The following is a 20,060-nucleotide window of genomic DNA, read 5'->3' as shown; positions in this document are numbered from 1 at the left end:
TTTCACACATGCTTTGTCATAATTACATAATCTTTGGCACAAATTGCAAGTGTTGAACACTGTACATTTAACCACAACCTTCTGGAAATGTCCCCAACCTACGTCAACTTTCATTCATGACTCACAGCATTTAGACAATAAATATAGATGTGGAATATGTATCAGACACAGACGTCAACAAGATAGAACAATAAGAGGATAAAGAATATTGTACAAGTAATCACAATGAACGGCAAGGTTGCTCTCTTCTCTCTTACTCTCTTTGTACTTTATGTGGCTTCCTTACAAGGTAAGAAATGAATAAAGTCTTAAATTGAATGCTATTTATTCCGAATCTAGAATTGTATATATAAATTGTGCATATAAATAAGATTTCTTTTCTCCTAAAGTTCTTGTGACAGAATTATTATTGCAATTATCCATTGATACTTTTTATCATACATTGCCATGAATTACAGCAATCTGCATATTGGATTAACTTTATCAATTTTAATGGAGTGTGGTAATAGACGAAAGGCTGTAATGCCAGGAATATGGGACTGAAATTTCAGTTTGAGTAAATAAGTATGCATCTGAGAAAGAATCATTAGATGTGCTTTCAAAATTAATCGAGTGTATTTCTGTAGCTGCATCGATTGGAAGAACAGGAATGAGCCTGCGTTGTCAGTGCATTAAAACATCTTCAAAATTCATCCATCCAAAGTTCATGGAGAATATTGACATTATTCCAAGTGGTCCCCACTGTGAAAATGTAGAAATCATGTAAGTGATGATGACAGAATATTTATGCATCATATTTCTTTTAGAAATGACGTCCAGGTATTATATTGTCAGATGAGAATTTTTATAGTCGGAATAGATTTTTTAAAATATCAAATGGCACAAAATAGGATTGTTTAAAATGCCCAGGAGGATAACTGATTGGGTCTTTAACATTCAGAATAAACTTTCACTACTTAAAAAGTCACATCAGTAACGTTTTCTTCAGAGTCAAGTAGAATGCACACTTTGTGGGGATACACTTCACTTAGGCCGGCGCAGGCTTGGAGGGCCGAAGGGCTTGTTCCTGTGCTGTACCTTTCTTTGTTCTTTGTTAACGGAACCCAGGAAATTAGCAGGTTACTCCACCAGTTAATGTTCATAGTCACAACACCAGTATCTTAACTCACTGCAAACTATTCAAAGTGGGCACCAGGTATATCAGCAATGCTTCCATTCTTCTCCTCAGTTGGCCAGACAGCTGGTTTATGATACAGAGCGAGGCCAGCAGTGCAGGCTCAATTCCCATACCTGCTGAGGTTATTAATGAAGGCCCGCCTTCTCAGTCACACCCCTCGCCTGAGTTGTGGTGATCCTCAGGTTAAACCACCACCAGTCAGCTTCCCCCTCAAAGGGAAAAGCAGCCTATTGTCATCTGGGACTATGGCGACTTTACATCATGAATCTTACACCTGGGCAAAGGATTCCTTTTTGTAACGTGTCCATGATCTCTAAAGCAAGAAGGATGCTAAAATAAAGAGTTAAGAATATCAACAGCATCTTATTAATTTTTTTTATTGTTCTGATAATGGACAGACAATTTGAAATAAATGTATTTTTTTCACTTCTTTAGTGCCACTCTTCAGAGCACGAATCGAGTTTGTCTGAATCCCGGCTCCGCCTGGGTGAAAAAAATTATTAACAGGATTATCAGTCGGTAAGTTCCTACTTCTGTGCAAGGCCAGGGAATTTTAAAAAAAGGGAAACCAGACACAACATTAAACTGTCCTCGGTCAAGTGTGGCATGCATTCGTCATAACGCACAACGTGCACCCCTTCAAAGCATCGTTTGTAACTTGCAGAAAGAGGAGACTTTTGTTTGGCATTCAAGATCATATGATAGAAATGATATTCAGGGAAATTCGGTGATCCCCACAGTCCACACTGGGAACTGTGCTTGAAGAGTGCAAGGGTGGGAGTTTGGGGCAAAATACTACTGTGCTGCTGACCCTAACTGTTTGAGTGCAGCTCCTGGTGGGAGAATAGTACTGCAGGATTTAGAGCAGTGTTCTAATGCTATTATAAAAACTAAAACTTCACATCAGACCTTGTGGACATAAAAACTATCAGATTGTTATAAAGATAACACATCACAATTGTGACTTCATTTTCATATATTCTAAAGGTCCAAGAAGAATGATGAAGATCAATGAAGATAACAGGTCACTGCAGAACTCTGAGGAGGATGTTGCACACACATTCCAAGGACTCTGTACAGTTCAAGAATCGATATTTGATTGCCATCTTCTTCAGATTGTTCTAAGATCATAACAGCCAGTGAATGTATAATTATCTTAAATCAGTATATCGTATTTATTTATTTAATAATGCCAGTGCTTGGAGAGCGAAACCCAGACTATCTTTCATTTTCGGACTATATACCCTGGACCATTGTATCTGGGTAAAGGTATCTTAAAGACTAGAAATGAGATTTTCACTGTTGTTTTTACGGTATATTAGCAAACAGATGGTGCAGTCCTGTCCGTACTCCTTCAGTTTCTTCAGGTTACACTGCACTGTTGCCAGTGGTTAACAAAGTTCAAAAATTCCCTGGGCAGGATTCTCCGTTGGCCGATGCTGGAAACAGGGTTTTGACTCCGAAATCGTGGCGGGTGCTGGTTTCACGCTAAATTGCAATTCTCCAGTGCCTCGATGGGTCAATGCGTTCCAGAATGCATGTACAGTAAATGTCAGTCTTGCTGTCGCGGAAGACTGTGAATCCTGCCCCGTCATCAACACTTTGTCTCAGGAACGGAGAATTCCACCGCCTTTGTTTGCCAGCAAAGAGTCAACTATCCTGACATCATTGCACTAACGCTAAACTTTTAACTGTAATCTGGGTACAAAGGAATAGAGCCCTGGGCTTCAATGTAGGACGAAGTGCACAGATTTGTGCTTGCATGACCAGAGAGCACAGCCAGCTCTGTGTCATTGAGCATATAGTCCTCCCAAGCCAGTCCCTCAGCATAACCATGGATTCATTATCTGATTAGGTTGTCATAGTCTTTTAGGTCTGTGGCCAGGTTAAGATGCTGCACAGTAATGTCAAATAGCAGGAATGTAATTTCTTACAGTAACATATTGTCAGTATTGTAAATCTGATTCTGTTAATTTATTGCAACACACCATTTTATTTTATACACTTCACTATTTATGTATATCCAATGTCAAATGATTTTGCTTGTATCGATTACATGCGGGAAACAACAAAATAGTTTTGGTAATTGATTTATTTTCCCATTTACTTTGCACTCCCGGAATTTTTATATTTATCAAGAGATAAATTATTTCATGTATTTATTGTAGAGCTCGAGATGTGCTATGGCTTGCTTCCTAAATTATCAAATTTGCCATAAATTATTAATAAAATATTTTGGCGTTAGATGAATAACAAGTGTGTGAATTTACTGTGTAATACGCTCCATCAAAGACATAACTTACAAAGAGGTCACACAGAGTCACAAGAAGAACACAGCCAGGGACATGTTAATAAATGGGATCTACCAGGAGAAGCATAAAACTCACCACAATGACCATGGTCATCCTTTGGAAACAAAAAGAACAATGGATTAATTTCCTCAGTCTTGCTGTGAGTAAGGTATGAGAGAATAAAGGAATTAGACATTGCTCCAACCATCTGTCAATACTCTCTTAGTCGACACGACACAGCTTCCGGGTTTTCAAAATTTGTTGTTTCAGGCTCAGCAACTTTTGGCAACAAACCCTCCCCTCCATTCACCTCCCCTCCCTGCTGCTCCCCTCCATTCACCTCCGCTCCCTGCTCCCCTCCATTCACCTCCCCTCCCTGCTGCTCCCCTCCATTCACCTCCACTCCCTGCTGCTCCCCGCCATTCACCTCCACTCCCTGCTGCACCCCTCCATTCACCTCCCCTTCCTGCTGCTCCCCTCCATTCACCTCCCCTCCCTGCTGCTCCCCTCCATTCACCTCCCCTCCCTGCTGCTCCCCTCCATTCACCTCCCCTCCCTGCTCCCCTCCATTCACCTCCCCTCCCTGCTGCTCCCCTCCATTCACCTCCCCTCCCTGCTGCTCCCCTCCATTCACCTCCCCTCTCTGCTGCTCCCCTCCATTCACCTCCCCTCCCTGCTCCCCTCCATTCACCTCCCCTCCCTGCTGCTCCCCTCCATTCACCTCCCCTCCCTGCTCCCCTCCATTCACCTCCCCTCCCTGCTGCTCCCCTCCATTCACCTCCCCTATCTGCTGCTCCCCTCCATTCACCTCCCATCCCTGCTCCCCTCCATTCACCTCCCCTCCCTGCTGCTCCCCTCCATTCACCTCTCCTCCCTGCTGCTCCCCTCCATTCACCTCCCCTCCCTGCTGCTCCCCTCCATTCACCTCCCCTCCCTGCTGCTCCCCTCCATTCACCTCCACTTCCTGCTGCTCCCCTCCATTCACCTCCCCTCCCTGCTGCTCCCCTCCATTCACCTCTCCTCCCTGCTCCCTTCCATTCACATCCACTCCCTGCTGCTCCCCGCCATTCACCTCCACTCCCTGCTGCACCCCTCCATTCACCTCCCCTTCCTGCTGCTCCCCTCCATTCACCTCCCCTCCCTGCTGCTCCCCTCCATTCACCTCCCCTCCCTGCTGCTCCCCTCCATTCACCTCCCCTCCCTGCTGCTCCCCTCCATTCACCTCCCCTCCCTGCTGCTCCCCTCCATTAATCTCCCCTCCCTGCTGCTCCCCTCCATTCACCTCCCCTCCCTGCTGCTCCCCTCCATTCATCTCCCCTCCCTGCTGCCCTCCATTCACCTCCGCTCCCTGCTGCTCCCCTCCATCCACCTCCCCTCCCTGCACCCCTCCATTCACCTCCCCTCCCTGCTGATCCCCTCCATTCACCTCCCCTCCCTGCTCCCCTCCATCCACCTCCCCTCCCTGCTGTTCCCCTCCAGTCACCTCCCCTCCCTGCTGCTCCCCTCTATTCACCTCCACTCCCTGCTCCCCTCCATTCACCTCCCCTCTCTGCTGCTTGCCCCATTTCACCTCCCCTCCCTGCTGCTCCCCTCCATTCACCTCCCCTCCCTGCTGCTCCCCTCCATTAATCTCCCCTCCCTGCTGCTCCCCTCCATTCACCTCCCCTCCCTGCTGCTCCCCTCCATTGACCTCCCCTCCCTGCTGCCCTCCATTCACCTCCGCTCCCTGCTGCTCCCCTCCATCCACCTCCCCTCCCTGCACCCCTCCATTCACCTCCCCTCCCTGCTGATCCCCTCCATTCACCTCCCCTCCCTGCTCCCCTCCATTCACCTCCCCTTCCTGCTGCTCCCCTCCATTCACCTCCCCTCCCTGCTGCTCCCCTCCATTCACCTCCCCTCCCTGCTGCTCCCCTCCATTCACCTCCCCTCCCTGCTCCCCTCCATTCACCTCCCCTCCCTGCTGCTCCCCTCCATTCACCTCCCCTCCCTGCTGCTCCCCTCCATTCACCTCCCCTCTCTGCTGCTCCCCTCCATTCACCTCCCCTCCCTGCTCCCCTCCATTCACCTCCCCTCCCTGCTGCTCCCCTCCATTCACCTCCCCTCCCTGCTCCCCTCCATTCACCTCCCCTCCCAGCTGCTCCCCTCCATTCACCTCCCCTATCTGCTGCTCCCCTCCATTCACCTCCCATCCCTGCTCCCCTCCATTCACCTCCCCTCCCTGCTGCTCCCCTCCATTCACCTCTCCTCCCTGCTGCTCCCCTCCATTCACCTCCCCTCCCTGCTGCTCCCCTCCATTCACCTCCCCTCCCTGCTGCTCCCCTCCATTCACCTCCACTTCCTGCTGCTCCCCTCCATTCACCTCCCCTCCCTGCTGCTCCCCTCCATTCACCTCTCCTCCCTGCTCCCCTCCATTCACATCCACTCCCTGCTGCTCCCCGCCATTCACCTCCACTCCCTGCTGCACCCCTCCATTCACCTCCCCTTCCTGCTGCTCCCCTCCATTCACCTCCCCTCCCTGCTGCTCCCCTCCATTCACCTCCCCTCCCTGCTGCTCCCCTCCATTCACCTCCCCTCCCTGCTGCTCCCCTCCATTCACCTCCCCTCCCTGCTGCTCCCCTCCATTAATCTCCCCTCCCTGCTGCTCCCCTCCATTCACCTCCCCTCCCTGCTGCTCCCCTCCATTCACCTCCCCTCCCTGCTGCCCTCCATTCACCTCCGCTCCCTGCTGCTCCCCTCCATCCACCTCCCCTCCCTGCACCCCTCCATTCACCTCCCCTCCCTGCTGATCCCCTCCATTCACCTCCCCTCCCTGCTCCCCTCCATCCACCTCCCCTCCCTGCTGTTCCCCTCCAGTCACCTCCCCTCCCTGCTGCTCCCCTCTATTCACCTCCACTCCCTGCTCCCCTCCATTCACCTCCCCTCTCTGCTGCTTGCCCCATTTCACCTCCCCTCCCTGCTGCTCCCCTCCATTCACCTCCCCTCCCTGCTGCTCCCCTCCATTAATCTCCCCTCCCTGCTGCTCCCCTCCATTCACCTCCCCTCCCTGCTGCTCCCCTCCATTGACCTCCCCTCCCTGCTGCCCTCCATTCACTTCCGCTCCCTGCTGCTCCCCTCCATCCACCTCCCCTCCCTGCACCCCTCCATTCACCTCCCCTCCCTGCTGATCCCCTCCATTCACCTCCCCTCCCTGCTCCCCTCCATCCACCTCCCCTCCCTGCTGTTCCCCTCCAGTCACCTCCCCTCCCTGCTGCTCCCCTCCATTCACCTCCACTCCCTGCTCCCCTCCATTCACCTCCCCTCTCTGCTGCTTGCCCCATTTCACCTCCCCTCCCTGCTGCTCACCACCATTCACCTCCCCTCCCTGCTGCTCCCCTCCATTCACCTCCCCTCCCTGCTGCTCCCCTCCATTAATCTCCCCTCCCTGCTGCTCCCCTCCATTCACCTCCCCTCCCTGCTGCTCCCCTCCATTCACCTCCCCTCCCTGCTGCCCTCCATTCACCTCCGCTCCCTGCTGCTCCCCTCCATCCACCTCCCCTCCCTGCACCCCTCCATTCACCTCCCCTCCCTGCTGATCCCCTCCATTCACCTCCCCTCCCTGCTCCCCTCCATCCACCTCCCCTCCCTGCTGTTCCCCTCCAGTCACCTCCCCTCCCTGCTGCTCCCCTCCATTCACCTCCACTCCCTGCTCCCCTCCATTCACCTCCCCTCTCTGCTGCTTGCCCCATTTCACCTCCCCTCCCTGCTGCTCCCCTCCATTCACCTCCCCTCCCTGCTGCTCCCCTCCATTAATCTCCCCTCCCTGCTGCTCCCCTCCATTCACCTCCCCTCCCTGCTGCTCCCCTCCATTCACCTCCCCTCCCTGCTGCCCTCCATTCACCTCCGCTCCCTGCTGCTCCCCTCCATCCACCTCCCCTCCCTGCACCCCTCCATTCCCCTCCCCTCCCTGCTGATCCCCTCCATTCACCTCCCCTCCCTGCTCCCCTCCATCCACCTCCCCTCCCTGCTGTTCCCCTCCAGTCACCTCCCCTCCCTGCTGCTCCCCTCCATTCACCTCCACTCCCTGCTCCCCTCCATTCACCTCCCCTCTCTGCTGCTTGACCCATTTCACCTCCCCTCCCTGCTGCTCACCTCCATTCACCTTCCCTCCCTGCTGCTCCCCTCCATTCACCTCCCCTCCCTGCTGCTCCCCTCCATTCACCTCCCCTCCCTGCTCCCCTCCATTCACCTCCCCTCCCTGCTCCCCTCCATTCACCTCCCCTCCCTGCTGCTCAACTCCATTCACCTCCCCTCCCTGCTGCTCCCCTCCATTCACCTCCCCTCCCTGCTCCCCTCCATTCACCTCCCCTCCCTGCTGCTCCCCTCCATTCACCTCCCCTCCCTGCTGCTCCCCTACATTCACCTCCCCTCCCTGCTGCTCCCCTCCATTCACCTCCCCTCCCTGCTCCCCTCCATTCACCTCCACTCCCTGCTGCTCCCCTCCATTCACCTCCACCTCCTGCTGCTCCGCTCCATTCACCTCCCCTCCCTGCTGCTCCCCTCCAGTCACCTCCCCTTCCTGCTCCCCTCCATTCACCTCCCCTCCCTGCTGCTCCCCTCCATTCACCTCCCCTCCCTGCTGCTCCCCTCCATTCACCTCCCCTCCCTGCTGCTCCCCTCCATTCACCTCCCCTTCCTGCTGCTCCCCTCCATTCACCTCCCCTCCCTGCTGCTCCCCTCCATTCACCTCCCCTCCCTGCTGCTCCCCTCCATTCACCTCCCCTCCCTGCTCCCCTCCATTCACCTCCCCTCCCTGCTGCTCCCCTCCATTCACCTCCCCTCCCTGCTGCTCCCCTCCATTCACCTCCCCTCTCTGCTGCTCCCCTCCATTCACCTCCCCTCCCTGCTCCCCTCCATTCACCTCCCCTCCCTGCTGCTCCCCTCCATTCACCTCCCCTCCCTGCTCCCCTCCATTCACCTCCCCTCCCTGCTGCTCCCCTCCATTCACCTCCCCTATCTGCTGCTCCCCTCCATTCACCTCCCATCCCTGCTCCCCTCCATTCACCTCCCCTCCCTGCTGCTCCCCTCCATTCACCTCTCCTCCCTGCTGCTCCCCTCCATTCACCTCCCCTCCCTGCTGCTCCCCTCCATTCACCTCCCCTCCCTGCTGCTCCCCTCCATTCACCTCCACTTCCTGCTGCTCCCCTCCATTCACCTCCCCTCCCTGCTGCTCCCCTCCATTCACCTCTCCTCCCTGCTCCCCTCCATTCACATCCACTCCCTGCTGCTCCCCGCCATTCACCTCCACTCCCTGCTGCACCCCTCCATTCACCTCCCCTTCCTGCTGCTCCCCTCCATTCACCTCCCCTCCCTGCTGCTCCCCTCCATTCACCTCCTCTCCCTGCTGCTCCCCTCCATTCACCTCCCCTCCCTGCTGCTCCCCTCCATTCACCTCCCCTCCCTGCTGCTCCCCTCCATTAATCTCCCCTCCCTGCTGCTCCCCTCCATTCACCTCCCCTCCCTGCTGCTCCCCTCCATTCACCTCCCCTCCCTGCTGCCCTCCATTCACCTCCGCTCCCTGCTGCTCCCCTCCATCCACCTCCCCTCCCTGCACCCCTCCATTCACCTCCCCTCCCTGCTGATCCCCTCCATTCACCTCCCCTCCCTGCTCCCCTCCATCCACCTCCCCTCCCTGCTGTTCCCCTCCAGTCATCTCCCCTCCCTGCTGCTCCCCTCTATTCACCTCCACTCCCTGCTCCCCTCCATTCACCTCCCCTCTCTGCTGCTTGCCCCATTTCACCTCCCCTCCCTGCTGCTCCCCTCCATTCACCTCCCCTCCCTGCTGCTCCCCTCCATTAATCTCCCCTCCCTGCTGCTCCCCTCCATTCACCTCCCCTCCCTGCTGCTCCCCTCCATTGACCTCCCCTCCCTGCTGCCCTCCATTCACCTCCGCTCCCTGCTGCTCCCCTCCATCCACCTCCCCTCCCTGCACCCCTCCATTCACCTCCCCTCCCTGCTGATCCCCTCCATTCACCTCCCCTCCCTGCTCCCCTCCATCCACCTCCCCTCCCTGCTGTTCCCCTCCAGTCACCTCCCCTCCCTGCTGCTCCCCTCCATTCACCTCCACTCCCTGCTCCCCTCCATTCACCTCCCCTCTCTGCTGCTTGCCCCATTTCACCTCCCCTCCCTGCTGCTCACCTCCATTCACCTCCCCTCCCTGCTGCTCCCCTCCATTCACCTCCCCTCCCTGCTGCTCCCCTCCATTAATCTCCCCTCCCTGCTGCTCCCCTCCATTCACCTCCCCTCCCTGCTGCTCCCCTCCATTCACCTCCCCTCCCTGCTGCCCTCCATTCACCTCCGCTCCCTGCTGCTCCCCTCCATCCACCTCCCCTCCCTGCACCCCTCCATTCACCTCCCCTCCCTGCTGATCCCCTCCATTCACCTCCCCTCCCTGCTCCCCTCCATCCACCTCCCCTCCCTGCTGTTCCCCTCCAGTCACCTCCCCTCCCTGCTGCTCCCCTCCATTCACCTCCACTCCCTGCTCCCCTCCATTCACCTCCCCTCTCTGCTGCTTGCCCCATTTCACCTCCCCTCCCTGCTGCTCCCCTCCATTCACCTCCCCTCCCTGCTGCTCCCCTCCATTAATCTCCCCTCCCTGCTGCTCCCCTCCATTCACCTCCCCTCCCTGCTGCTCCCCTCCATTCACCTCCCCTCCCTGCTGCCCTCCATTCACCTCCGCTCCCTGCTGCTCCCCTCCATCCACCTCCCCTCCCTGCACCCCTCCATTCGCCTCCCCTCCCTGCTGATCCCCTCCATTCACCTCCCCTCCCTGCTCCCCTCCATCCACCTCCCCTCCCTGCTGTTCCCCTCCAGTCACCTCCCCTCCCTGCTGCTCCCCTCCATTCACCTCCACTCCCTGCTCCCCTCCATTCACCTCCCCTCTCTGCTGCTTGCCCCATTTCACCTCCCCTCCCTGCTGCTCACCTCCATTCACCTTCCCTCCCTGCTGCTCCCCTCCATTCACCTCCCCTCCCTGCTGCTCCCCTCCATTCACCTCCCCTCCCTGCTCCCCTCCATTCACCTCCCCTCCCTGCTCCCCTCCATTCACCTCCCCTCCCTGCTGCTCAACTCCATTCACCTCCCCTCCCTGCTGCTCCCCTCCATTCACCTCCCCTCCCTGCTCCCCTCCATTCACCTCCCCTCCCTGCTGCTCCCCTCCATTCACCTCCCCTCCCTGCTGCTCCCCTACATTCACCTCCCCTCCCTGCTGCTCCCCTCCATTCACCTCCCCTCCCTGCTCCCCTCCATTCACCTCCACTCCCTGCTGCTCCCCTCCATTCACCTCCACCTCCTGCTGCTCCGCTCCATTCACCTCCCCTCCCTGCTGCTCCCCTCCAGTCACCTCCCCTTCCTGCTCCCCTCCATTCACCTCCCCTCCCTGCTGCTCCCCTCCATTCACCTCCCCTCCCTGCTGCTCCCCTCCATTCACCTCCCCTCCCTGCTGCTCCCCTCCATTCACCTCCACTCCCTGCTGCTCCCCTCCATTCACCTCCACTCCCTGCTGCTCCCCTCCATTCACCTACCCTCCCTGCTGCTCCCCTCCATTCACCTCCCCTCCCTGCTGCTCCCCTCCATTCACCTCCCCTCCCTGCTGCTCCCCTCCATTCACCTCCCCTCCCTGCTGCTCCCCTCCATTCACCTCCCCTCCCTGCTCCTCCCCTCCATTCACCTCCCCTCCCTGCTGCCCTCCATTCACCTCCCCTCCCTGCTGCTCCCCTCCATTCACCTCCCCTCCCTGCTCCCCTCCATCCACCTCCCCTCCCTGCTGTTCCCCTCCATTCACCTCCCCTCCCTGCAGCTCCCCTCCATTCACCTCCACTCCCTGCTCCCCTCTATTCACCTCCCCTATCTTCTGCTTCCCCCATTTCACCTCCCCTCCCTGCTATTCCCCTCCATTCACCTCCACTCCCTCCTCCCGTCCATTCACCTCCCCTCCCTGCTGCTCCCCTTCATTCACCTCACTTCCCTGCTCCCCTCCATTCACCTCCACTCCCTGCTGCTCCCCTCCATTCACCTCCCCTCTCTGCTGCTTCCCTCCATTCACCTCCCCTCCCTGCTGCTCCCCTCCATTCACCTCCCCTCCCTGCTCCCCTCCATTCACCACCCCTCCCTCCTCCCCTCCATTCACCTCCTCTCTCTGCTGCTCCCCTCCATTCACCTCCCCTCCCTGCTCCCCTCCATTCACCTCCTCTCTCTGCTGCTCCCCTCCATTCACCTCCTCTCCCTGCTGCTCCCCTCCATCCACCTCCCCTCCCTGCTCCCTCCATCCACCTCCCCACCCTGCTCCCCTCCATTCACCTCCCCTCCCTGCTGCTCCCCTCCATTCACCTCCCCTCCCTGCTGCTCCCCTCCATTCACCTCCCCTCCCTGCTGCTCCCCTCCATTCACCTCCTCTCCCTGTTCCCCTCCATTCACCTCCCCTCCCTGCTGCTCTCTTCCATTCACCTCCCCTCCCTGCTCCCCTCCATTCACCTCCGCTGCCTGCTGCTCCCCTCCATTCACCTCCCACTCTGCTGCTCCCCTCCATTCACCTCCCCTCCCTGCTCCCCTCCATTCACCTCCCCTCCCTGCTGCTCCCCTCTATTCACCTCCCCTCCCTGCTGCTCCCCTCCATTCACCTCCCCTCCCTGCTGCTCCCCTCCATTCACCTCCCACTCTGCTGCTCCCCTCCATTCACCTCCCCTCCCTCCTCCCCTCCATTCACCTCCTCTCCCTGCTGCTCCCCTCCATTCACCTCCACTCTCTGCTGTTCGCCTCCATTCACCTCCCCTCCCTGCTGCTCCCCTCCATTCACCTCCCCTCCCTGCTCCCCTCCATTCACCTCCCCTCCCTGCTCCCCTCCATTCACCTCCCCTCCCTGCTGCTCCCCTCCATTCACCTCCACTCCCTGCTGCTCCCCTCGATTCACCTCCACTGCCTGCTGCTCCCCTCCATTCACCTCCCCTCCCTGCTGCTCCCTTCCATTCACCTCCCCTCCCTGCTCCCCTCCATTCACCTACCCTCCTTGCTGCTCCCCTCCAGTCACCTCCTCTCCCTGCTGCTCCCCTCCATTCACCTCCCCTCCCTGCTCCCCTCCATTCACCTCCCCTCCCTGCTGCTCTCCTCCATTCCCCTCCCCTCTCTGCTGCTCACCTTCATTCACCTCCTCTCCCTGCTCCTCCCCTCCATTCACCTCCCCTCCCTGCTGCTCCCCTCCATTCACCTCCACTCCCTGCTGCTCCCCTCCATTCACCTCCCCTCCCTGCTGCTCCCCTCCATTCACCTCCTCTCCCTGCTGCTCCCCTCCATTCACCTCCCCTCCCTGCTGCTCCCCTCCATTCACCTCCCCTCCCTGCTCCCCTCCATTCACCTCCCCTCCCTGCTGTTCCCCTCCATCCACCTCCCCTCCCTGCTCCCCTCCATTCACCTCCCCTCCCTGCTCCCCTCCAGTCACCTCCCCTCCCTGCTGCGCCCCTCCATTCACCTCCCCTCCATTCACCTCCCCTCCATTCACCTCCCCTCCCTGCTGCTCCCCTCCATTCACCTCCCCTCCCTGCTGCTCCCCTCCATTCACCTCCCCTCCCTGCTGCTCCCCTCCATTCACCTCCCCTCCCTGCTGCTCCCCTCCATTCACCTACCCTCCCTGCTGCCCTCCATTCACCTCCCCTCCCTGCTCCCCTCCATTCACCTCCCCTCCCTGCTGCTCCCCTCCATTCACCTCCCCTCCCTGCTCCCCTCCATCCACCTCCCCTCCCTGCTGCTCCCCTCCATTCACCTCCCCTCCCTGCTGTTCCCCTCCATTCATCTCCCCTCCCTGCTGCTCCCCTCCATTCACCTCCCCTCCCTGCTGCTCCCCTCCATTCACCTCCCCTCCCTGCTCCCCTCCATCCACCTCCCCTCCCTGCTCCCCTCCATTCACCTCCCCTCCCTGCTCCCCTCCATCCACCTCCCCTCCCTGCTGCTCCCCTCCATTCACCTCCCCTCCCTGCTCCCCTCCATTCACCTCCCCTCCCTGCTGCTCCCCTCCATTCACCTCCCCTCCCTGCTGCTCCCCTCCATTCACCTCCCCTCCCTGCTGCTTCCCCCATTTCACCTCCCCTCCCTGCTGCTCCCCTCCATTCACCTCCCCTCTCTGCTGCTTCCCCCATTTCACCTCCCCTCCCTGCTGCTCCCCTCCATTCACCTCACCTCCCTGCTCCCCTCCATTCACCTCCCCTCCCTGCTGCTCCCCTCCATTCACCTCCCCTCCCTGCTATTCCCCTCCATTCACCTCCACTCCCTCCTCCCGTCCATTCACCTCCCCTCCCTGCTCCCCTCCATTCACCTCCCCTCCCTGCTGCTCCCCTCCATTCACCTCTCTTCACTGCTCCCCTCCATTCACCTCCACTCCCTGCTGCTCCCCTCCATTCACCTCCCCTCCCTGCTCCCCTCCATTCACCTCCCTTCCCTCCTCCCCTCCATTCACCTCCTCTCTCTGCTGCTCCCCTCCATTCACCTCCCCTCCCTGCTCCCCTCCATTCACTTCCTCTCTCTGCTGCTCCCCTCCATTCACCTCCCCTCCCTGCTGCTCCCCTCCATTCACCTCCCCTCCCTGCTCCCCTCCATCCACCTCCCCTCCCTGCTCCCTCCATCCACTTCCCCACCCTGCTCCCCTCCATTCACCTCCCCTCCCTGCTGCTCCCCTCCATTCACCTCCCCTCCCTGCTGCTCCCCTCCATTCACCTCCCCTCCCTGCTGCTCCCCTCCATTCACCTCCTCTCCCTGTTCCCCTCCATTCACCTCCCCTCCCTGCTGCTCCCCTCCATTCACCTCCCCTCCCTGCTGCTCTCTTCCATTCACATCCCCTCCCTGCTCCCCTCCATTCACCTCCCCTCCCTGCTGCTCCCCTCCATTCACCTCCCACTCTGCTGCTCCCCTCCATTCACCTCCCCTCCCTGCTCCCCTCCATTCACCTCCCCTCCCTGCTGCTCCCCTCCATTCACCTCCCCTCCCTGCTGCTCCCCTCCATTCACCTCCCCTCCCTGCTGCTCCCCTCCATTCACCTCCCACTCTGCTGCTCCCCGCCATTCACCTCCCCTCCATTCACCTCCCACTCTGCTGCTCCCCTCCATTCACCTCCCCTCCCTGCTCCCCTCCATTCACCTCCCCTCCCTGCTGCTCCCCTCTATTCACCTCCCCTCCCTGCTGCTCCCCTCCATTCACCTCCGCTCCCTGCTGCTCCCCTCCATTCACCTCCCACTCTGCTGCTCCCCTCCATTCACCTCCCCTCCCTCCTCCCCTCCATTCACCTCCTCTCCCTGCTGCTCCCCTCCATTCACCTCCACTCTCTGCTGTTCGCCTCCATTCACCTCCCCTCCCTGCTGCTCCCCTCCATTCACCTCCCCTCCCTGCTCCCCTGCATTCACCTCCCCTCCCTGCTGCTCCCCTCCATTCACCTCCACTCCCTGCTGCTCCCCTCCATTCACCTCCACTCCCTGCTGCTCCCCTCCATTCACCTCCCCTCCCTTCTCCCCTCCATTCACCTACCCTCCCTGCTCCCCTCCATTCACCTCCCCTCCCTGCTGCTCTCCTCCATTCCCCTCCCCTCTCTGCTGCTCCCCTTCATTCACCTCCTCTCCCTGCTGCTCCCCTCCATTCACCTCCCCTCCCTGCTGCTCCCCTCCATTCACCTCCCCTCCCTGCTGCTCCCCTCCATTCACCTCCCCTCCCTGCTGCTCCCCTCCATTCACCTCCCCTCCATGCTGCTCCCCTCCATTCACCTCCCCTCCCTGCTGCTCCCCTCCATTCACGTCCACTCCCTGCTGCTCCCCTCCATTCACCTCCACTCCCTGCTGCACCCCTCCATTCACCTCCCCTCCCTGCTGCTCTCCTCCATTCACCTCCCCTCCCTGCTCCCCTCCATTCACCTCCACTCCCTGCTGCTCCCCTCCATTCACCTCCCCTCCCTGCTGCTCCCCTCCATTCACCTCCCCTCCCTGCTCCCCTCCATTCACCTCCCCTCCCTGCTGTTTCCCTCCATCCACCTCCCCTCCCTGCTCCCCTCCATTCACCTCCTCTCTCTGCTGCTCCCCTCCATTCACCTCCCCTCCCTGCTGCTCCCCTCCATTCACCTCCCCTCCATTCACCTCCCCTCCCTGCTGCTCCCCTCCATTCACCTCCCCTCCCTGCTCCCCTCCATTCACCTCCCCTCCCTGCTGCTCCCCTCCATTCACCTCCCCTCCATTCACCTCCCCTCCATTCACCTCCCCTCCCTGCTGCTCCCCTCCATTCACCTCCTCTCCCTGCTGTTCCCCTCCATCCACCTCCCCTCCCTGCTCCCCTCCATTCACCTCCCCTCCCTGCTGCTCCCCTCCATTCACCTCCTCTCCCTGCTGTTCCCCTCCATCCACCTCCCCTCCCTGCTCCCCTCCATTCACCTCCCCTCCCTGCTGCTCTCCTCCAATCACCTCCCCTCCCTGCTGCTCCCCTCCATTCACCTCCACTCCCTGCTGCTCCCCTCCATTCACCTCCCCTCCCTGCTGCTCCCCTCCATTCACCTCCCCTCCCTGCTCCCCTCCATTCGCCTCCCCTCCCTGCTGCTCCCCTCCATCCACCTCCCCTCCCTGCTCCCCTCCATTCACCTCCCCTCCCTGCTGCTCCCCTCCATTCACCTCAACTCCCTGCTGCTCCCCTCCATCCACCTCCCCTCCCTGCTCCCCTCCATTTACCTCCCCTCCCTGCTGCTCCCCTCCATTCACCTCCCCTCCCTGCTGCTCCCCTCCATTCACCTCCTCTCCCTACTGCTCCCCTCCATTCACCTCTACTCCCTGCTGCTCCCCTCCATTCACCTCCCCTCCCTGCTGCTCCCCTCCATTCACCTCCACTCCCTGCTCCCCTCCATTCACCTCCCCTCCTTGCTGCTCCCCTCCATTCACCTCCCCTCCCTGCTGCTCCCCTCCATTCACCTCCCCTCCCTGCTGCTCCCCTCCATTCACCTCTCCTCCCTGCTGCTCCCCTCCATTCACCTCCACTCTCTGCTGCTCCCTTCCATTCACCTCCCCTCCCTGCTGCTCCACTCCATTCATGTGATGAACGGTTACTGCCTTATCATCATGTAAGGTGATGTCCCCTTTAAGACCAGGCTTGGAACCCTGGGGACTCCGCCTCTGGCTCCGCCCATCTGGGAGCCATACATAAAGGCCTGCCTCATGGTCTGTATAGCAGACAGCTCTCGTCCAAATCTGTAGCATATATATTAGCCTAATAAAGCCTTCTTTACAGTTTAATCTCTAAGCATCATTATTGAGGGTACCTCAATTTATTAGGTTAAACTAGATTCAGGATGGACGCAGGCCTAAAACCAGAGAAGCTCAATCTGGAAGCAGTAACGCCGGATGCAAAGGAAATTTTTTAATACTGGCTGTGGTGCTTCGAGGCCTACCTGGACTCCTCAGAGACTCCCATCCTCGGGCCACGCAAGCTGCGCCTACTCCACGCCCGGGTGAGTCACAGAATCTCCGCCACGCTCGAAAAGGCAACGACTTATGAGGAAGCGATTGAGTTGCTCCGCAAGCGGTTTGTCAAACCCGTCAATGAGGTGCACGCCCGGCATCTGCTCTCTACCTGCCGGCAGCGCTCGGGGGAATCACTCGACGAGTTTGTTGAGAAACTCACCGCGCTGGCCAGGGACTGTGACCATCAGGATGTGACAGGGGAAGTCCATATGAACCTGCACATCAGAGATTCTTTCGTGTCCGGCATCCGCTCGACCTACATCCGGCAGCGACTGCTTGAAAACGGGGCAAAAACCTCCAGGAGACGCTAACACTCGCCTCCTCGCTGGAGGTGGCCCGCCATAACTTGGGTACGTACCCCGCGGACTCTGCCAGCCCCCCCCCGGACTTCCTCAGACTCGCCCGTATTACAGGCCTGCGCCACGCGGCGACCCGCTCACCATGGGGGCACACCTTGCTACTTCTGCGGGCAGGGCCAGCACCCACGCCCACGCTGCCCAGCCCGCTCCGCGATCTGCAGCGACTGCAGGAAGAAAGGGCACTTTGCGAGGGTCTGCCTGGCCAGACCCGGGGGCCAGAAAAACAAAGAACAGCCGGCCCGAAAATCAGGCTCTCAGGCCCGCAGGCCTCGCAATGCTGCTGCGCACCGACCCGACACGTCCTCTTCTGACGCGTCATCAGCCTCGTGCGAATCATGGGAGCGGCTATCTGGTCGGCGGCCATCTTCTCGACCCGACACGTGCGACCAACGGCAGCGGCCATTTTACGACTCCGACTACCCGCGACTGGGTGCGATCACCCTAGATCAAACTCGGCCAAAACGCCTGCAGAACTCCATGATGCAGGTCCAGGTCAACGGGCATGACACTGCATGGCTCTTCGTCTCCGGGAGCACGGAGAGCTTTATCCACCCTGAAACGGTAAGGCGCTGCTCCCTACGCACCCATCCCACATCCCAAACCATAGCCCTCGCATCTGTGTCCCATTTGGTACAAATCACGGGGTACTGTATTGCGGATCTCTCGATCCAGGGTGCCAAATACACCCATTTCAAATTTTTGATCCTCCCTCACCTCTGTGCCCCCCTGCTGCTCCGACTGGATTTCCAGTGCAGCCACCGAAGCCTGACACTGAAGTTCGGCGGACCCTTGCCCCCCCTCACGGTGTGCTGCCTTGCGACACTGAAAGTCGCACCCCCCTCGCTCCCCTCCATTCACCTCCACTCTCTGCTCCCCTCCATTCACCTCCACTCTCTGCTGTTCCCCTCCATTCACCTCCCCTCCCTGCTGTTCCCCTCCATTCACCTCCCCTCTCTGCTGTTCCCCTCCATTCACCACCCCTCCCTGCTGCTCCCCTCCATTCACCTCCACTTTCTGCTGTTTAAGGCACTGCACCGCATCTTCACCCTGTTCGGTTTCCCTGCTTATATCCACAGCGACCGGGGTACATCGTTCACGAGCGATGAACTGCGTCAGTATCTGCTCAGCAAAGGCATCGCCTCGAGCAGAACGACCAGCTATAACCCACGGGGAAACGGGCAGGTGGAGAGGGAGAACGCGACCGTGTGGAAGGCTGTCCTTCTGGCCCTGCGGTCGAGAAATCTCCCAACCACCCGCTGGCAGGAGGTCCTACCCGATGCCCTACACTCCATTAGGTCACTCCCCTGCACGGCCACAAATGAGACCCCTCATGAGCGATTGTTTCTCTTCCCCAGGAAGTCTACCTCCGGGGTCTCGCTTCCACCTTGGCTGACGGCTCCGGGACCTGTTCTTCTCCGGAGGCACGCGAGGAGCCATAAAACGGACCCCCTAGTTGAAAAGGTCCGACTGCTCCACGCCAACCCCAGTTACGCCTACGTGGAGTACTCCGACGGCAGGCAAGATACGGTTTCCCTCCGGGATTTGGCGCCCGCTGGATCCTCCACCACAGACGCCCCTTCCCGCGCCGCTCCCCTGCAGGACCCGTCGCCCCCTACAACACACCCCCTTCCGGCCCTACCACCTGTTGGTGAGCTCCTACCGTGCTCCTACCCTTTGGTATATACATTTTTTTTCTTTGTTGTTTATTTATTTATTTAATTTGGGGGGGGGGAATTGTAATTGTTGAAGTTAACCGAAGGTTTAAGACATGGCAGGAGATCTCAGACCCGTGTCATGCTCCTCGTGTGCAATGTGGGAGCTCAGGGACACGTCCACTGTCCCTGGTTCCTTCACGTGCAAGAAGTGTGTCCAGTTGCAGCTCCTGTTGGACCGCTTGGCGGCTCTGGAGCTGCGGATGGACTCACTTTGGAGCATCCGCGATGCTGAGGACGTCGTGGATAGCACGTTTAGCGAGTTGGTCACACCGCAGGTGAAAGGTACTGAGGGAGATAGAAAATCGGTGACCAAAAGACAGAGCAAGAGTAGGAAGGCAGTGCAGGTGTCCTCTGCGGTCATCTCCCTGCAAAACAGATATACCGCTTTGGATACTGTTGAGGGAGATGGCTCACCAGGGGAAGGCAGCAGCAGCCAGGTTCATGGCACCATGGCTGGCACTGCTGCGCAGCTGGGCAGGAAGAAGAATGGCAGGGTTATAGTGTTAGGGGACTCAATTGTAAGGGGAATAGACAGGTGGTTCTGCGGACGCAATCGAGACTCCAGGATGATATGTTGCCTCCCTGGTGCAAGGGTCAAGGATGACTCGGAGCGGCTGCAGGACATTCTGGGTGGGGAGGGTGAACAGCCAGCTGTCATGGTGCACATAGGCACGAACGATATAGGTAAAAAACGGGACGAGGTCCTACAAGCTGAATTTAGGGAGTTAGGAGTTAAACTACAAAGTAGGACCTCAAAGGTAGTAATCTCAGGATTGCTACCAGTGCCACGAACTAGTCAGAGTAGGAATGTCAGGATAGAGAGGATGAATGCGTGGCTCGAGAGATGGTGCAAGAGGGAGGGAATTCAAATTCCTGGGGCATTGGAACCGGTTCTGGGGGAGGTGGGACCAGTACAAACCGGACGGTCTGCATCTGGGCAGGACTGGAACCGATGTCCGAGGGGGGGTGTTTGTGAGAGCTGTTGGGGAGAGTTTAAACTAATGTGGCAG

At 58.6% G+C, this 20,060-nt stretch overlaps 1 protein-coding gene across 1 annotated transcript; it reads left to right on the top strand.

Moving 5' to 3' along the window:
- The first annotated feature begins 225 nt into the window (after positions 1-225).
- On the top strand, positions 226-1,700 carry LOC140408480 (interleukin-8-like). The gene is made up of 3 exons (XM_072495732.1): positions 226-289; positions 627-762; positions 1,613-1,700. Exons 1-3 carry the CDS (start codon positions 226-228, stop codon positions 1,698-1,700), a joined length of 288 nt encoding a protein of 95 aa, XP_072351833.1.
- Positions 1,701-20,060: the final 18,360 nt, after the last annotated feature.

This window comes from Scyliorhinus torazame, chromosome 3 (assembly GCF_047496885.1).
Source record: "Scyliorhinus torazame isolate Kashiwa2021f chromosome 3, sScyTor2.1, whole genome shotgun sequence".
NCBI classification, from domain to species: Eukaryota; Metazoa; Chordata; class Chondrichthyes; order Carcharhiniformes; family Scyliorhinidae; genus Scyliorhinus; species Scyliorhinus torazame.
Note: the sequence above shows the minus strand (reverse complement) of the source record. Positions and strands in the feature narration are given on the sequence as shown.

What these genes read in the sequence shown, in the direction of transcription:
- LOC140408480 (XM_072495732.1), top strand. Translation starts at nt 226, where the DNA reads ATGAACGGCAAGGTTGCTCTCTTCTCTCTTACTCTCTTTGTACTTTAT. An exon ending in TTATGTGGCTTCCTTACAAG is followed by an intron (nt 290 to 626) that starts GTAAGAAATGAA and finishes GTATTTCTGTAG; the next exon opens with CTGCATCGATTGGAAGAACA. An exon ending in TGTGAAAATGTAGAAATCAT is followed by an intron (nt 763 to 1,612) that starts GTAAGTGATGAT and finishes TCACTTCTTTAG; the next exon opens with TGCCACTCTTCAGAGCACGA.